At 44.1% G+C, this 19,606-nt stretch overlaps 1 protein-coding gene across 1 annotated transcript; it reads left to right on the top strand.

Moving 5' to 3' along the window:
* The first annotated feature begins 3,760 nt into the window (after positions 1 to 3,760).
* Positions 3,761 to 9,737, top strand: LOC118387677 (synaptic vesicle 2-related protein-like). Its single transcript, XM_035776290.1, has 15 exons — positions 3,761 to 3,977; positions 4,560 to 4,645; positions 4,767 to 4,865; positions 5,135 to 5,206; positions 6,188 to 6,312; positions 7,046 to 7,109; positions 7,242 to 7,367; positions 7,508 to 7,636; positions 7,767 to 7,840; positions 7,977 to 8,053; positions 8,228 to 8,335; positions 8,472 to 8,583; positions 8,761 to 8,842; positions 8,936 to 9,025; positions 9,141 to 9,737. The coding sequence occupies exons 1-15, from the start codon at positions 3,776 to 3,778 to the stop codon at positions 9,363 to 9,365; spliced, it is 1,671 nt and encodes a 556-aa protein (XP_035632183.1). The 5' UTR covers positions 3,761 to 3,775; the 3' UTR covers positions 9,366 to 9,737.
* Positions 9,738 to 19,606: the final 9,869 nt, after the last annotated feature.

The raw sequence follows: 19,606 nt of genomic DNA, 5'->3' as shown, positions 1-19,606 counted from the left end.
TGCCGTGCCTTACAATTATTTGTATATTTGTAATATAGAGGACTATTATTTCAGAAATACTAAAAACATTTAACTAAAGATTGTTAACGGAACGGTATTAAAGCCTTAGCATATTCACCGGCTTTAACCTGACAATAGACTCCTGTGCCTACTATGGATTTGTCTAACCGTAAATATTTACCGATGCCATTTGCTATTGTTACTAAAGACTTCAGTCTTGAGATGAATCTGACAGACCGCTATACCCCTCTGATGGCCGTGACCCCACTCCGATGGTGTCAACATTGTGAACAGCGTGCCCAATGGTGGCACTGGGGTTATGGTATGGACAGGCATAAATTATGGACAACAAACACAATTGCATTTTATCGATTGGCAATTGGAATGCACAAACGACGAGTTCCTGAGGGCCCACTGTGAGGCACATTTGTTAAAAAGGTATCTGTAACCAACAGATGCATATCTGTATTTGGAGTCAGGACAGGCGGGGGTCAAAACCAGGAGGGTGAGAAAAGCGAGACTGGGAAAAAGCAGGCGCTGAGACACAAAGCACTGGCAGGCTTGAACAAGCAAGACAATCTGTCACAGACAGACAGAAAACACAGGTATAAATACCATGGGATAAGTGGTGAAGGTGTGTGACACCTGGAGAGGGGTGGAGACAAGGACAAGTACAGGTGAAGCAGATCAAGGCGTGGCAGCTAACGCCACCAAATTCTGCATTAAGATTTAACCCACTTAAACCCGAAATGTCTCCCAAGTTTTCACCACTATTGTAAAGCCCTATTTATTAAGTTGGTTTGACAAAGTAATTTCTAAATAAGTATTATTTATTTCATGTGTGATTCATTAGTGATTCATGAACATCTGTCCCACATTGTAAGATCAACCCTGTTACTTGAACTCTTGTTTTAATGTGGTGAAAACTAGTCCTTTAAAAAAATATATTAAAAACAAGAATACATTTGAATATATCTATTTTAATCAAACCATAGTGTAAAAGCAGGTGAGCTGGTTCTACTTTTTTCGGCCATGTTCTGTTATTTTGTGGTGGAAAAGTGAGTGGGTTGGAGATAACATGTCAACCGTGTTACCCATAGATAGGCTAGACATGTAGGATTTTTTTTTTTTTTTTAATTGTGAAGCTTACTTTCAATTGCGCTTCCGTGTTGCACACAATAAACGTCTCGTCACATGGGGATTTATGACTGTTGTCTGATGAAATATTAAACCTGTTACAGTCAACCCTGTTACTTTATTTGGCACTTAATAGGCACTTACCTCTTGAGATGGGAAAACATGTTTTTCTATTTAGTTGAACATGTGCTCTTTATGACAGAATGTTAAAATGAGGTGAAATCAAATGTTGTTTTTTTTAACCAAGTTACACTACTCAAAAGGCACCCAATTGCTGGAATGACCCAGGTACTCTGGGCTTGCCATGTTATCAGTAGATTGATTCCAGTTGCTGTCATTTATATTTGTATTTATTAAGGATCCCCATTGGCTGCTTCTGATTCTACTGCAGTTAGCTGATGTGGAATAGAGTTCCATGTAGCCATGGTTTTACGTAGTACTGTTGCGAAGAGACCTCTGGTGTCATGTCTTGTGGGGTATGCATGGGTGTCTGAGCTGTGTGCTAGTAGTTTAAACAGACACCTCGGTGCATTCAGCATGTCAACACTTCTTACAAAAACAAGTAGTGATGAAGTCAATCTCTCCTCCACTTTGAGCCATGAGAGAATTACATGCATATTATTAATGTTAGTTCTCCATGTACATTTAAGTGCCAGCCGTGCTGCCCTGTTCTGAACCAATTGTAATTTTCAGAGATCCCTCTGTGGTATCTGACCACACGACTGGTGCGAACAAACTAGAACCCGTAGGATCTGCCCTGTTGATAGTGTTGTTAAAAAGGCAGAGCAGCGCTTTATTATGGACATACTTCTCCCCATCTTAGCTACTGTTGTATCAATATGTTTTGACCATGACAGTTTACAATCCAGAGTTAGTCCATGCAGTTTAGTAACCTCAGCTTGCTCAATTTCCACATTATTTATTACAAGATTTAGTTGAGGTTTAGGGTATAGTGAATGATTTGTCCCAAATCATAGTTTTTGAAATATGTAGGACTAACTTATTCCTTGCCACCCATTCTGAAACTAACTGCTGCTCTTTGTTAAGTCTTGCAGTGATTAGACTCTCTGTCGTAGCTGATGTGTATAGTGTTGAGTCATTCGCATACATAGACACTGGCTTTACTTAAAGCCAGTGGCATGTCATTAGTAAAGATTGAAAAAAGTAATGGGCCTAGACAGCTGCCCTGGGGAATTCCTAGTTCTACCTGGATTATGTTGGAGAGGCTTCCATTAAAGAACACCCTCTGTGTTCTGTTATAGCAGGGGTGTCAAGCCATAACACATACGTTTTTCCAGCAGTAGACTATGATCAATAATGTCAAAAGCTGCACTAAAGTCAAACAAAACAGCTCACACAATCTTTTTATCATCAATTTCTCTCAGCCAATGATCAGTCATTTACAGTGGTGTAAAGTACTTAAGTAAAAATACTTTTGAGTACTTTTAAGTCGCTTTTGGGGGTATCTCTACTTTACTTTACTATTTATATTTTTGACAACTTTTACTCCACTACATTCCTAAAGAAAATAATGTTATCCTTATATTTTCGATGACACCCAAAGCACTCGTTGCATTTTGAATGCTTAGCAGGAAAGGAAAATTGTCTAATTCACACACTTATCAAGAGAACATCTGGTGGACTCACTCAACACAAATGCTTCGTAAATTATGTCTGTGTGTTGAGCTGTGCCCCTGGCTATCCGTAAATTTAAAAAACAAGAAAATCATGTTGTCTGGTAAGACATTTGAAATGATTTATACTTTTACTTTGATACTTAAGTACATTTAAAACTCAATACTTTTAGACTTTTAATCAAGTAGTATTTTACTGGGTGACTTTCACTTTTACTCAAGTATGAAGATTGGGTACTTTTTCCACCACTGGTAATTTGTGTAAGTGCCGTGCTTGTTGAATGTCCTTCCCTATAAGCATGCTGAGAGTATGTTGTCAATTTGTTTACAGTAAAATGGCATTGTATCTGGTCAAACACAATTATTTCCAAAAGTTTACTAAGGCTGATTGATCGGCTGTTTGAGCCAGTAAAGTTGGATTTACTATTCTTGTGTAGCGTAATTACTTTTGCTTCCCTCAGGCCTGAGGGCACAAACATTCTAGTAGGCTTAGATTGAAGATGTGGCAATGTCGTCCGCTATTATCCTCAGTCATTTTCTATCAAAGTTGTCAGACCCCGGTGGCTTGTCACTTCTTCCACACTCACTTTACAGAATTCAAAATTACAATGCTTGTCTTTCATAATTTGATCAGTTATACTTGGATGTGTAGAGTCAGTGTTTGTTGCTGGCATGTCATGCCTAAGTTTGCTGATCTTGCCGATGAAAAGAATCATCAAAGTATTTGCCAATATCAGTGGGTTCTGTGATGAATGAGCCATCTAATTCAATGAATGATGGAGCTGAGTTGACCTTTTTGCCCAACATTTCATTTAAGGTGCATCAAATCTTTTTATTTTCAGTCTTTATTTGTTTCATAGTAGTGTTTCGTCTTCTTTTTATTCAGTTTAGTCACATCTTTTCTCAATTTGCAGTAGTTTGAGTAGCCTATTGAATAGTCATCACGGACAATACAGTAGATTCCGTATGGAATAAACCAATGACGTTCAGGAAGTCACATCAGGATGTTGTCATTCTCTAGATCTATTGCTTTCTCTGTATTGTTTAAGATTTGGTTTGGTTTCAGTGTGGTGACGTTTCGTGGCACAGCGGGAGACAGTCTGCGTCACGATGAGGAGGAGCAGTGTGGAGACTATGAGGTGTACACCACGGGGATGCAGACTGTGGACCTCGGGGAGTGCAGGACAAGACAGGACCCCACTGAAGGTTTCACATACTGATTTATATTTTGTTTCGTCCACACGCTGCTCATTCGTCGTTTAGAATTACCCGATGCTCTTGAACCCATGGATTTATGAAAATATGCTATTCAAACTAAATACTGAACCATACAAAGTCTCCCAAAGTTTGAGCTTGACTAAACCACTGTCCACTCAATTCATCAACACTATTTCTCAGTTTACCATTACTTATTGATACGAGAACACCTATACATTTATTTTCAACATGTGGCATTGTTATCTTGAATGTTACCCAACTTTTCATCCAATTAACACTAATTATACACAAGCGTCTATGCCAGTTCAACAACCAATCAATCTCTCTCAACTAGAATACTCTTCTGACATCATCTTTCAGCACCTAATATCACGTTAGCGCTTGTTCAATTGTTACATTGATTTAGTAACCATTTCTGATCATGGTTCATAATATGAATGAAGTCATTCCTGGTAGGTCTGATGTAGAAAAAGCAGCATGTATGGGAAAGTTTGTGAACGATAGAACATGTAATATGTTGTTTTGGGATTTTATTATAACTTGACCACATCTTTCTCTCTGCCCTGTCAGATACATTTACAGTGGAGGATGCAGTGGAGGCCATTGGCTTTGGAAAGTTTCAGTGGAAGCTTTCTATCCTTACTGGACTGTCATGGGTGAGAGAGTGGGATTGATTCCAAATGACCGACATGACCTTAAATCTTTTTAATTTGTAGAACAACAACCCCTTCTAATCATGAGCTGCTCTCACTGACCCTCATGTTGTGTTTACTGTAGATGGCGGACGCCATGGAGATGATGATCCTGAGCGTCATATCCCCTCAGTTGCACTGTGAGTGGATGCTGCCCAGCTGGAAGGTGGCTATGCTAACATCGGTCAGTCTCATTCTGTCACCAAAACATTATCTCTCAGGCATCGAGACTGGGGTTATTCTCTCATAAGCTTTATCTCATGGGTTTGATTACGCCATGTAGTCATCATCACATTAGACCTAATCATATAGGCTTGTGAGGGTAGCCACCAGCTAGAGAGGAAATGCTGAAGGCATACAGCCAACATTTTAATAGGATAGTATTTGTAGTAATCATCATTCATTGGGTGTCAATGTTCCAGTGATGTCATCGGGTCCCTTCTTCTCTCTCAGGTGGTGTTCATTGGGATGATGTTCAGCTCGACTCTATGGGGAAATATATCTGACAAGTACGGCAGAAAAGTAGTAAGTTTCAGTCTGCAATTGTTTAACATGTATACAAGGTTGAGATCTTACGGCTATGATTTGGTCATGTTGATGGTGAAATACACTGAGTGTATAAAACATTAGGAACACCTGCTCTTTCCATGACATAGACTGACCAGGTGAAAGCTATGATCCCACCTGTTAAATACACTTCAATGTTATCTTTATTTAACTAGGCAAGTCAGTTAAGAACAAATTTGTATTTTCAATGACGGCCTAGGAACAGTGGGTTAACTGCCTTGTTCAGGGGCAGAACAACAGATTTTTACCTTGTCATCTCGGGGATTCAATCTTGCAACCTTTCAGTTACTAGTCCAACACTCTAACTACTAGGCTACCTGCTGCCCTTGTTGAGTGTGAAAAACCCAGCAGTGTTGCAGTCCTTGACCCAAACTGGTGCGCCAGGCACCTACAGTACTACCATACCCTGTTCAAAGGCACTTAAAATCTTTTGCCTTGCCCATTCACCCTCTGAATGGCACACCTATGCAATTCATATCTTCTTCTTCGGAGTTTAATGGCCGACTGTAAGTATAGATGGAAGGGAGGAGTCAGGTTAAATAAGGATTTTTAAGTCTTGAAACAATTGAGACATGGCTTGTGAGTGTAGGGCTAGTTTGAAGGATGTTATTTTATTTCGTATTACGAAGTATAATGGATTTATTTTTATGGTTCAGTTGGGGGCAGTAATGCAATGTATTGGATGCCAACTGCTGGGTTTTTCACGCTCAACAGTTTTCCATGGGTATCAAGAATGGTCCACCACCCAAAGGACATCCAGCCAACTTGACACAACTGTGGGAAGCATTGGAGTCAACATGAGCCAGCATCCCTGTGGAACGCTTTCGACGCCTTGTAGAGTCCATGCCCCTAAGAATTGAGGCTGTTCTGAGGACAAAATGTCAGTATTAGGAAGGTGTTCCTAATGTCTTGTACACTGTGTATTTGTGTGGTGAACAGGGCCTGACGATGTGCATGATGTGGGTCCTATACTACGGCTTCCTCAGTGCCTTTTCCCCGGCGTATGGCTGGGTCATGGTGCTGCGCGGCCTGGTGGGCTTTGGCATTGGAGGAGCCCCACAGTCGTGAGTGATGTACTCCATAAGGCACATACAGCACACCTGGCTTCCTCAGTGCCGCACTCTGTTGCAATACAGTGGAATAGAACACATCAGACTTTGTTGTACAACAACGTCACTGTCCAGATTTCCAAGATGATAAGAGTCGTACATGAAAGACGATCATCATAAATTCACCCTAAATGCCACGTTAACAGTATCATGGAGATGCACTGTAAAGTACTGTTGAAATGACTGATGTCTTTGAAATGACTGCGTTAGTCTCTCAATCCGAGTTGAACCTTTCCTAAATGTGGTTTATCTGCAGTGGAGCTGATCAGGCTGAATTAACAGAACGCTGTTATTGTAGCACACTGACATTCTCTCTTGGGACAGTTAGACCTGTGAAGATGGCAGAGCAACAATAACGCTCCAACCAGGAACAAAACAAATGTATTTTTAGCCCTGAGTCTGATTGATAGAACTGGTTCCAGACTCAATGATTCAGGACTAGAAAATATTGCCTTTTGTTAATAAAATTCTGACTGTTAGTAGTTTATTTTGTACTGAATGTAACTGATGCTGTGGAACCTTCTATTTTATAGCCTATTTTATAGCTAATTTTCTGACCAATACCGGGCAACCCTATTACCTATAGAAGTTAATGTTGTGTGCCGTGCTTATTTGAATTCCCCATAATTGTGCTCTGCATCAGGTAGAAAAGTCATTTTTAGGTTCATTAATGGACATCTTCTTTCAGGGTGACGTTGTACTCCGAGTTCCTCCCAAGGAAGTCAAGGGCCACCTGCATTATGCTGATTCAGGTACTTTCTGTCCACTGGCCTTTAATCATATTTGTTCTATTGCATTAGTTTTTATCTCATAAGAAAATAAACCATTTCTGGAGTAGTGTTCCATCCTACAGTGCTTAATCCTCTTGTCTTGGCGGCCATCAGATATTCTGGGCCCTAGGCGCTGTGTTCGAGGTCCTTCTGGCCATCTGGATCATGCCTACCATGGGCTGGCGGTGGCTGCTTGGCCTGTCTACTGCACCCCTGGTGGTCTTTGTTATCTTCTGTTTTGTAAGTATTACGACTGAACTGAGCCCTGCAGTACCTATGGTTCTGAGACAATGGTTGACATGCAGCACAAAGGTGGTTGATACTGAACACATAGGTAGTGGATGAAGTGTGTCATATGCACGTGTCTGCGTCTGATACAGTGGCTGCCTGAGAGTCCTCGCTTTGATGTGCTTTCGGGAAACAGGGAAAATGCTATGAAAACGTTAAGACACATCGCTGCTGACAATGGGAAGACCATGCCTCTTGGGAAGCTTATTGCCAATAAACAGGTGAAACCGTATAATTGGTGTGGTGTGTGCATTCATGTGGTATATGTTTATCTGAGACCATCTTAGCTGACAACTTTTTGTGTATTCACGACAATCGCTCGGGTGTGCTTTTTATATATTTGTAAAGCAGGAGGAGCGTGGTAGGATCCGAGATCTCTTAACTCCTCAATATCGCAGAACCACCCTTCTCCTGTGGTTTATATGGTAGGTCGATTTTGCTCTCATTATACAGGCATCTCATTAGCTCAACCAGTGCACCCCGTCCTCCCAGTTCATAGAACCTCAGAAACCCAGAGTTGGTCCCTTTGTGTGATCTGTGTTTGTATGGTTTCTGTCTCAGGTTTGCCAATGCCTTCTCCTACTATGGCTTGGTCCTCCTGACCACTGAGCTATTCCAGGCAGGAGATGCATGTGGTGGTGAGTGACAGCTTGTCTGCATGTTACTCTGAAAGGTCGAAACTTCCCTTTTTGATAGTCTTAAGGAGAAACTCCTGCAGCGCCCTAACGATCAAACATGGTAAACAGTCCTGCAAGCCTGCCCCTTCTAGTTGCTCTTTTAGAACCTTTGACTTAAAAAACATGTACCTCCAGTCATCACCCAAGGTGCAAAGACTGAGCCAAAGTGCAACCTGGAATGCAAATACTTGACGTTAGATGACTACAAAGACCTACTCTGGACCACCTTAGCTGAATTTCCAGGTGAATGATATTTAAGGCATTTATATACCATAGATACTGTTCAGCAGTAATTTAACAGAACTGAATCTTGTGTTTTGTTGATGTGCTGAGTGGGACATTCTGTATGTCCATTTCCATTTTTCTCCTGTCTCTGCAGGTCTTTTTGTGACATTGTTTTTGATCGATCGGATTGGCAGGAAGAAAAGCATGGCAATGTGTTTCCTGATGTTCTCTGTGTGCATTCTGCCCCTGTACGCTTGTGTTGGAAGGTAAGTGCACTCTTCACCTTGACCAGGTCCAAGATTGGCGAACCTTGGTAATCAAGGGCCTTCAATCTGAACTGGCCCAGTTAGTCACTGATTTGGCTTCACCCATTCTCTTAACACTGTGTGGGGGGTGACAGCTGTGTTCATGCTCTGCTGATGTCTCATACACTTGGTCTACAGGGTAGCTCTGACAGTCTTCATCTTCATCGCCAGAGCATTCATCACTGGGGGGTTCCAAGTTGCTTATGTCTACACGCCTGAGGTAAGCGTTTTTTTCTCCATCAGTAGGTACTTGACATCCAAAACCACAGCTTCTGCTGTTGAGGACTTTTTGTATAAATGATTTTTTCTGTAGGTATATCCCACAGCCACCAGAGCTCTGGGCATTGGGACCTGCAGTGGGATGGCCAGGGTGGGTGCCCTTCTAACTCCCTTTGTGTCACAGGTAATCATGACCTTGTTTTACTTCATTCGAATCGAAGACACCCTGCCCCCTCAGAGGACTCGCAGCCCTCTGGCTCCCCAGCACTGCTAACCTCCAGCTATTTTGGCCCATACAGGTGCTGCTCAAGAAGTCTGTGTACCTCACACTGTCTGTGTACTGCATCTTTTGCCTGCTGGCCACAGGAGCGTCCATGCTGTTGCCCATTGAGACCACAGGCCTGGGCCTGCAGGAGTCTAGTCGAATCACAGCCGGTCAGGAGGAGATGAAAACAGGCCAGATGTCAAATGGCTCTGAGGCTTCACCAACGCACACCAGCTATGGATCATCCTATAACAGCTGATGAGGACAATAGGGAGTAAGCCGTTGAGAGAAATAAAGGGCACTTATTCCCACTTTAGTCTTATCAAGTTATTTCTCACGGATGCCACACAAAAGGATATTAAAGATGGGACAGTTTACAAGCTGGAACCCCACGCAGACCTTATTGGATGGGGAGAGAACTCAAGTTACAGCACATTAGCAAGACTACACTTACGTTTGCACACCAGCATTTTTAACGGGACTTTGATGACTGAGTATTTATGGATATTGTGTAGCCTGAGAGGCTCAGATCATTTTTCTATGAATTTTGCTACAACTATTTTGATCATTTAAGAGTGTTCATATTCATTATTGCAATACATGGGTGCATATCTGTGCATGAGTTCTGAAATGTGTGTACTATTGTTCCTTGCTTGAATTTCCCCCTGTGCAAATAAGGGAACCTCCCGAGTGGCGTATGGGTATAAGGCACTACATCGCAGTGCTAGAGGAGTTACTACAGACCCGGGTTTGGCCGTTGGGGCTTTACCTGGCTCATCGCACTCTAGCGACTGCTTGTGGCGGGCCGGGTGCCTGACAAACAGACTCCGATCACCAGCTGAACAGCGTTTCCTCTGACACATTGATGCGGCTTGCGGGTGTTTAAGAGCGCAGTTAGGCAGGTTATATTTCGGAGGATGCATGACTCGATCTTCGTCTCTCCCGAGCTCGTTGGGGAGTTTCAGCAATGAGACAAGATCGAACAGGGGGGGTAAAATACAAAAAAGAAATACATATTCACATCAAGACATTTCATGATAAATAGCATTTTGTTTCTGGGTGGGGAGTATGATTGTATGCAGTTACCTAACGTAGCAGGCGTAAAATAAACGCCTGAAACTAGGTCCCTTATGTAACAGTATAACTTTAGACCGTCCCCTCGCCCATACCCGGGCGCGAACCAGGGACCCTCTGCACACATCGACAACAGTCACCCACGAAGCATCGTTACCCATCGCTCCGCAAAAGCCGCGGCCCGTCACCGATTGAAACACAATTTAGCGCGCACCGCTAACTAAGCTAGCATTTCACATCCGTTACACGTACATACATACTTTTGAGGAAAGTAACTGTGGAAGAGGAGTTAAGATGGAGTTTCGCGTTGTTAAGGTCTGGTTACCATGTGACGATGAAAGCACTTTATTATGTAAGAATGCTGGATTTGACCAAAGCACTGCCTTAGATCCATCTTCTGCTAAAGTGAGGTATGAAGGATAGGTAGAAAAAGCATGCAATTCTCCAACACTCTTGGCTGAAACAATAGTCAATAAAAAGCAGTCTTGACAGAGAGCTCACATAGCTCAAGTGAAGACAGGGGCTCAAATGGTGGACTTATAAGTGATCGTAGGACAACAATCTAATTCCAATGAGGGTACTGAAGGGGCCTTGGATGGCCGTAGCCTGCGGGCAACTTTCATGAATTTCGAAACTAAAGGGTGTGTCCCTGGTTATGAGCTATAGAGGTGGCTGCCCTATACCCTTTCAATGTAAACTCAGCAAAAAAGGAAATGTCCTCTCACTGTCGACTTTGTTTATTGTGTGCAAACTTAACATGTGTAAATATTTGTGTGAACATAAGACTCAACAACGGAGACATAAACTGAACAAGTTCCACAGACATGTGACTAACAGAAATGGAATAATGTGTCCCTGAACAAAGGGGGATTCAAAATCAAAAGTAACAGTCAGTATTCTGGGGGGAATGGCCCTAGCCCTCACCCTCCGATCCAACAGGTCCCAGACATGCTCAATGGGATTGAGATCCGGGCTCTTCGCTGGCCGTGGCAGAACACTGACATTCCTGTCTTGCAGGAAGTCACACACAGAACGAGCAGTATGGCTGGTGGCATTGTCATGCTGAAGGGTCATGTCAGGATGAGCCTGCAGGAAGGGTACTACATGAGGAAGGAGGATGTCTTCCCTGTAATGCACAGCTTTGAAATTGCCTGCAATGACAACAAGCTCAGTCCAATGATGCTGTGATACACTGCCCCAGACCATGACGGACCCAGCTGTCCATCCTGTCTCCCTGTAGCTCTGTCTTAGGCATCTCACAGTACGGATATTGCAATTTATTGCCCTGGTCACATCTGCAGTCCGCATGCCTCCTTGCAGCATGCCTAAGGCACGTTCACGCAGATGAGATGTTGGTATTTTTCAGAGTCAGTAGAAAGACCTCTTTAGTGTCCTAAGTTTTCATAACTGTGACCTTAATTTCCTACCGTCTGTAAGCTGTTAGTATCTTAACGACCGTTCCACAGGTGCATGTTCATTAATTGTTTATGGTTCATTGAACAAGCATGGGAAACAGTGTTTAAACCCTTTACGATGTAGATCTGTGAAGTTATTTGGAGTTTTACAAATTATCTTTGAAAGACAGGGTCCTGAAAAGGGGACGATTCTTTTTTTGCTGAGTTTAGATGGGGACTTCCCTGCAGCCAGAAGCTCCTGGAGGAAAGTCAAAATGACAGAAATTGGAGAGGAAAAGGCAATTCTGCATGGTCGACACCTTTTCCTGAGGACATGCCACTTAATACAGGGTTCAGATAGAGGATTCCCTGGTTGCCTGAATTTGATCAATTACCAAGAAGGACAACACTGCAGCTACAAGGAGGTCATGTTCAGGGACCACACCAACAACTTCAGTATGCTGGGATTGGGGAGCCAAAGCTTGTCTTTCGCTTGTGAAAGGAGGTCTGCCCGGAGAGGGAGTTCCCATGGTTGCTGTGGCCAAAGTGGAGCAACAAGTAGAAAAGATGCGCTCTCGAGACTGATCGTCCTCCCTACCTGAGGGGGAAAGGGAATTGGTGGAAACACATACAGAAGCCCCCTTAGCCATCTGTGTGATAGGGGATCGACCCTGAGTGGGCCTGATGAACCCTTTATGGAAAGCCAACAACGGGACAATGAGTTGAGTCTGGCGATGCAAACAGATCGTCGATGGCCATTCTGAATCGCACCAGATCAAGCGGGACTGGCACAACACTGCGGGTCAACAAGCGCCAACAACGGGTACAAGAAGCTAAATAGTTACAGTAGCTATCAGTGGTGGAAAAGTGCAAAATGGTCATACTTGACCTTAATATAGAGATACCTTAATAGATGACTCAAGTAAAAGTGAAAGTCACCCAGTAAAATACAACTTGAGTAAAAGTCATAGTATTTGGTTTTTAATATACTTAAGTATCAAAAGTAAATGTAATTTCTAAAATATACTTAAGTATCAAAAGTAAAAGTATAAATTATTTCAAATTCCTTATATTAAGCAAACCAGATTTACAGATAGCCAGTGGCACACTCCAGCACTTTGACATAATTTACAAACTAAGCATGTGTGTTAGTGAGCACGCCAGATAAGAGGCAGTAGGGAGGACCAGGGATGTTCTCACCATTTTCCTGTCCTGCTAATCATTCAAAATGTAATGAGTACTATTGGGTGTCAGGGAAAATGTATGGAGTAAAAAGTACATTATTTTCTTTAGGGATGTAGAAAAGTAAAAGTAGTCAAAAATATAAATAATAAATTAAAGTACACATTAAAAAAACTACTTCAGTAGTCATTTAAGGTATTTATACTTTACTTTACACCACTGGTAGCTACACTACATGACCAAAGGTATGTGGTCACCTGCTCGTCGAACATCTCATTCCAAAATCATGGGCATTTATATGGAGTTGGTCCCCCCTTTGCTCCTATAACAGCCTCCACTCTTCTGGGAAAGCTTTCCACTAGATGTTCCACTAGATGGAACATTGCTGTGGGGACTTGCTTCCATTCAGCCACGAGCATTAGTGAGGTGGGCCACTGATGTTGGGCGATTAGGCCTGGCTCGCAGACGGCGTTCCAAATCATCCTAAAAGTGTTCGATGGGGTTGAGGTCAGGGCTCTGTGCAGGCCAGTCAAGTTCTTCCACACCGATGACAAACCATTTCTGTATGGACCTCGCTTAGTGCATGGGGGCATTGTCATGCTGAAACAGGAAAGGGCCTTCCCCAAACTTTTGCCACAAAGTTGGAGGAAAAGAATCGTCTAGAATGTCATTGTATGCTTTAGTGTTAAGATTTCCCTTCACTGTATCTAAGGGACCTAACCCGAACCATACAAAACAGCCCCAGACCATTATTCCTCCTCCATCAAACTTTACAGTTGGCACTATGCATTGGGGCAGGTAGCGTTTTCCTGGCATCCGCCAAACCCAGATTCATCCGTCGGACTGCCAGATGGTGAAGCGTGATTCATCACTCAGAGAATGCTTTTCCACTGCTCCAGAGTCCAATGGCGGCAGACGCTTGACACTCCAGCCGATGCTTGGCATTGCGCATGTTGATCTTAGACTTGTGTGCGGCTGCTAAGCCATGGAAACCCATTTCATGAAGCTACCAACGAACAGTTATTGTGCTAGAGTTGCTTCCAGAGGCAGTTTGGAACTTGGTAATGTGTTGCAGTAATAATAGTTTTCAAAGCCCTCTACTGTTCTCTCTACCCATCCCTCAATCCCCCATCCCATTGTGCTTTTTCCTCTTATGGCTTGTCCTGCATATTTTTCTTTTTACACTTTTCTGTCTTAGTTTTTAAGAATGTAGGTACAGTAGTAATAATAAAATAATAACAACAATAATACATCTAAAATTTGTACTCTGGGCAAGAAAGAAAGTTGAGTGCAGAGGAAAGGGGGCAAACTACACTTCGACCTCATGGATTGGGATATGTTCCGCACTGCGTCCAACAACAACATTGACGAATACGCTGATTCGGTGAGCGAGTTCATTAGAAAGTGCATCGGTGATGTGATACCCACAGCAACGATTAAAACATTCCCAAACCAGAAACCGTGGATTGATGGCAGCATTCGCGCGAAACTGAAAGCGTGAATCATGGCTTTTAACCAGGGCAAAGTGACCGGAAACATGACCGAATACAAACAGTGTAGCTATTCCCTCCGCAAGGCAATCAAACAAGCTAAGTGTCAGTATAGAGACAAAGTAGAGTCGCAATTCAACGGCTCAGACGCAAGAGGTATGTGGCAGGGTCTACAGTCAATCACGTCGCGGACCAGGATGTCTTGCTCCCAGACAGACTAAATACCTTTTTTGCTCACTTTGAGGACAATACAGTGCCACTGACACGGCCCGCTACCAAAACCTGCAGGCTCTCCTTCACTGCAGCCGACATGAGTAAAACATTTAAACGTGTTAACCCTCGCAAGGCTGCAGGTCCAGACGGCATCCCCAGCCGTGTCCTCAGAGCATGTGCAGACCAGCTGGCTGGTGTGTTTATGGACATATTCAATCAATCCTTATCCCAGTCTGCTATTCCAACATGCTTCAAGAGGGCCACCATTGTTCCTGTTCCCAAGAAAGCTAAGGTAACTGAGCTAAACAACTACCGCCCCGTAGCACTCACTTCCGACATCATGAAGTGCTTTGAGAGGCTAGTCAAGGACCATATCACCTCCACCCTACCTGACACACTAGACCCACTCCAATTTGCTTACCGCCCCAATAGGTCCACAGACGACGCAATCGCAACCACACTGCACACTGCCCTAACCCATCTGGACAAGAGGAATATCTATGTGAAAATGCTGTTCATCGACTACAGCTCAGCATTTAACACCATAGTACCCTCCAAACTCGTCATCAAGCTCGAGACCCTGGGTTTCGACCCTGACCTGTGCAACTGGGTACTGGACTTCCTGATGGGCCGCCCCCAGGTGGTGAGGGTAGGTAATAAAATATCCACCCCACTGATCCTCAACACTGGGGCCCCACAAGGGTGCGTTCTGAGCCCTCTCCTGTACTCCCTGTTCACCCACGACTGCGTGGCCACACAGACAGCGTTGTGAAGAAGGCGCAACAGCGCCTCTTCAACCTCAGGAGGCTGAAGAAATTCAGCTTGTCACCAAAAGCACTCACAAACTTCTACAGATGCACAATCGAGAGCATCCTGTCAGGCTGTATCACCGCCTGGTACGGCAACTGCTCCGCCCACAACTGTAAGGCTCTCCAGAGGGTAGTGAGGTCTGCACAACGCATCACCGGAGGAAAACTACCTGCCCTTCAGGACACCTACACCACCCGATGTCACAGGAAGGCCATAAAGATCATCAAGGACAACAACCACCCGAGCCACTGCCTGTTCACCCCACTATCATCCAGAAGGCGAGGTCAGTACAGGTGCATCAAAGCTGGGACCGAGAGACTGAAAAACAGCTTATATCTCAAGGTCATCAGACTGTTAAACAGCCACCACTAACATTGAGTGGCTGCTGCCAACATACTGACTCAACTCCATCCACTTAAATAATGGAAATTGATGGAAATTGATGAAAAACTTGTATCACTAGCCACTTTAAACAATGCCACTTAATACACTGCTCAAAAAAATAAAGGAAACACTTAAACAACACAATGTAACTCCAAGTCAATCACACTTCTGTGAAATCAAACTGTCCACTTAGGAAGCAACACTGATTGACAATACATTTCACATGCTGTTGTGCAAATGGAATAGACAACAGGTGGAAATGATATGCAATTAGCAAGACACCCCCAATAAAGGAGTGGTTCTGCAGGCCACTTCTCAGTTCCTATGCTTCCTGGCTGATGTTTTGGTCACTTTTGAATGCTGGTCGTGCTTTCACTCTAGTGGTAGCATGAGACGGAGTCTACAACCCACACAAGTGGCTCAGGTAGTGCAGCTCATCCAGGATGGCACATCAATGTGAGCTGTGGCAAGAAGGTTTGCTGTGTTTGTCAGCGTAGTGTCCAGAGCATGGAGGCGCTATCAGGAGACAGGCCAGTACATCAGGAGACGTGGAGGAGGCCGTAGGAGGGCAACAACCCAGCAGCAGGACCGCTACTTCCGCCTTTGTGCAAGGAGAGCCCTGCAAAATGACCTCCAGCAGGACACAAATGTGCATGTGTCTGCTCAAACGGTCAGAAACAGACTCCATGAGGGTGGTATGAGGGCCCGACGTCCACAGGTGGGGGATGTGCATACAGCCCAACACCATGCAGGACGTTTGGCATTTCCCAGAGAACACCAAGATTGGCAAATTCGCCACTGGTGCCCTGTGCTCTTCACAGATGAAAGCATGTTCACACTGAGCACGTGACAGACGTGACAGAGTCTGGAGACGCCGTGGAGAACGTTCTGCTGCCTGCAACATCCTCCAGCATGACCGGTTTGGCGGTGGGTCAGTCATGGTGTGGGGTGGCATTTCTTTGGCGGGGCCGCACAGCCCTCCATGTGCTCGCCAGCGGTAGCCTGACTGCCATTAGGTACCGAGATGAGATCCTCAGACCCCTTGTGAGACCATATGCTGGTGCGGTTGGCCCTGGGTTCCTCAGGGCTCATAGCATTGATGCTATGGACTGGCCCGCCCGTTCCCCAGACCTGAATCCAATTAGGCACATCTGGGATATATGGCTCGCTCCATCCACCAACGCCACGTTGCACCACAGACTGTTCAGGAGTTGGCGGATGCTTTAGTCCAGGTCTGAGAGGAGATCCCTCAGGAGACCATCCACCACCTCATCATGAGCATGCCCAGGTTTTGTAGGGAGGTCATACAGGCACGTGGAGGCCACACACACTACTGAGACTAATTTTGACTTGTTTTAAGGACATTACATCAAAGTTGGATCAGCCTGTAGTGTGGTTTTCCACTTTAATTTTGAGTGTGACTCCATATCCAGACCTCCATGGGTTGATAAATTTGATTTCCATTGATCATTTTTGTGTGATTTTGTTGTCAGCACATTCAACTATGTAAAGAGAAAAGTATTTAATAAGAATATTTCATTCATTCAAATCTAGGATGTGTTATTTTAGTGTTCCCTTTATTTCTTTGAGCAGTGTACAATGTTTACATACCCTACATTACTCATCTCATATGTATATGTATATACTGTACTCTATATCATCTACTGCATCTTGCCATCTTTATGTAATACATGTATCACCACTTTAAACTATGCCACTTTATGTTTATATACCCTACATTACTCATCTCATATGTATATACTGTACTCTATACCATCTACTGCATCTTGCCTATGCCGTTCTGTACCATCACTCATTCATATATCTTTATGTACATATTCTGTATCCCTTTACACTTGTGTGAATAAGGTAGTAGTTGTGGAATTGTTAGGTTAGATTACTCAAGCATTTCGCTACACTCACATTAACATCTGCTAACTATGTGTATGTGACAAATACAATTTAATTTGATTTAACTAGATCCCAACTATCTCGGCCATATATACGATTCGAGGTCTCGCTGAGAAAAGCACGGACTTAAAATAAGCGTGGATCACGTAAGGCCTCATATAGAGGAGACTCGTCGGATCCCTCACAAAATAAAATCAGGAGCCTCCACAGCCACCACACCAGCAGGTGCAGCCTCCACACCAGCAGGTGCAGCCTCCACACCAGCAGGTGCAGCCTCCACAGCCACCACACCAGCAGGTGCAGCCTCCACAGCCACCACAGCAGCGGCCTCCGCCACCACACCAGCAGGTGCAGCCTCCACAGCCACCACACCAGCAGGTGCAGCCTCCACAGCCACCACAGCAGCGGCCTCCGCCACCACACCAGCAGGTGCAGCCTCCACAGCCACCACACCAGCGGACTCCACCTCCACCACACCAGCAGGTGCAGCCTCCATAGCCACCACACCAGCAGGTGCAGCCTCCACAGCCACCACACCAGCAGGTGCAGCCTCCATAGCCACCACACCAGCAGGTGCAGCCTCCATAGCCACCACACCAGCAGGTGCAGCCTCCACAGCCACCACACCAGCAGGTGCAGCCTCCATAGCCACCACACCAGCAGGTGCAGCCTCCACAGCCACCACACCAGCAGGTGCAGCCTCCACAGCCACCACACCAGCAGGTGCAGCCTCCATAGCCACCACACCAGCAGGTGCAGCCTCCATAGCCACCACACCAGCAGGTGCAGGCTCCATAGCCACCACACCAGCAGGTGCAGCCTCCATAGCCACCACACCAGCAGGTGCAGCCTCCACAGCCACCACACCAGCAGGTGCAGCCACCACACCAGCGGACTCCACCTCCACCACACCAGCAGGTGCAGCCATACTCCTCCACCACACCAGCAGGTGCAGCCTCCACAGCCACCACACCAGCAGCAGCTACTGATATAAACAAATGTAAGTATGTAATCTCATCAGGATGATCCATTTAAAACTGCTTTTAATATTTTTTTTACAATGAAATCAATAAAGTATTTGAAATGCCAAACTGTTATTAATCTATATATTGTAATTAATAAAGTGTTTCAAAATGCTGTACTTTTATTAACATATATGTTCAGATCATTCCTGAGAGAGAAGGGGTGTAGTATCTCCAGATGGGCGTGTGGTACCCTTCCTCACCCATGCCAACAAGATGTTACTTCTTGTGGGGTCTTTGCCTTGAAAGTAAGTACGAGAGTATAAGTAATGCACAATTCAAATTTATATTTGTGTCATTCTCAAAACTTTTGGCCACGACTGTACATGTAAAGATGTATAGACTAGATTACATTATGTTTTGATAGATGACCTAAGCTAACTGTGCCACTTCTGTGGGAAGGTGGACAATAATGAGGAAGACACTATCTTGGTAATTGCTTGTTCACTTCTAAAGGCACATTTTTACAAGTACAAATTTGTATAATCAGTAATATTTCTAGAGGTAGTATTATCTGCTTTGTCTGATTTTTATTTTGTCTTGATTTAAGTCAGTTAAGAACACATTCTTATTTTCAATGACAGCCTAGGAACAGTGGGTTAACTGCCTGTTCAGGGGCAGAATGACAGATTTGTACCTTGTCAGCTCAGGGATTTGAACTTGCAACCTTCCAGTTACTAGTCCAATGCTCTAACCACTAGGCTACCCTGATAATGAAATCATTGTAATTCAAAAAATGTATTTAATGTTTTAAATGTATTAACATTTTTTATCATAAATTTCAGATTGGTTGTAACTTCTGCCCACGATGGTTCCACCAGTCCTGTATGAAAACCATCCCATCATTGGAGGATTATGTCTGCGCTGCCTGTCAGGACGAGGTTAGGCTTGAGGTCCAGGCGACAGTATCACCTGGAAAACTTTCCATAAAAAGTGGACTATATGTCCAGTCGAGCTGTTGCAGCTTTCCAATTTGTTTGTTATTTATTGTCTTTTTATATTTGATTTGTCATTTTACAT

Source organism: Oncorhynchus keta, chromosome 9 (genome assembly GCF_023373465.1).
Source record: "Oncorhynchus keta strain PuntledgeMale-10-30-2019 chromosome 9, Oket_V2, whole genome shotgun sequence".
Classification (NCBI taxonomy): Eukaryota; Metazoa; Chordata; class Actinopteri; order Salmoniformes; family Salmonidae; genus Oncorhynchus; species Oncorhynchus keta.
The sequence above is the reverse complement of the archived record's forward strand: the minus strand, read 5'-3'. Positions and strand labels throughout refer to the sequence as shown.

Excerpts from the sequence above, each read along its gene's own strand:
- LOC118387677 (XM_035776290.1), top strand. The coding sequence starts at position 3,776 with ATGTTGTCATTCTCTAGATCTATTGCTTTCTCTGTATTGTTTAAGATT. Across the intron at positions 3,978-4,559 it reads AAGACAGGACCCCACTGAAG|ATACATTTACAGTGGAGGAT; the intron begins GTTTCACATACT and ends CTGCCCTGTCAG. Across the intron at positions 8,054-8,227 it reads GGCAGGAGATGCATGTGGTG|TCATCACCCAAGGTGCAAAG; the intron begins GTGAGTGACAGC and ends ATGTACCTCCAG.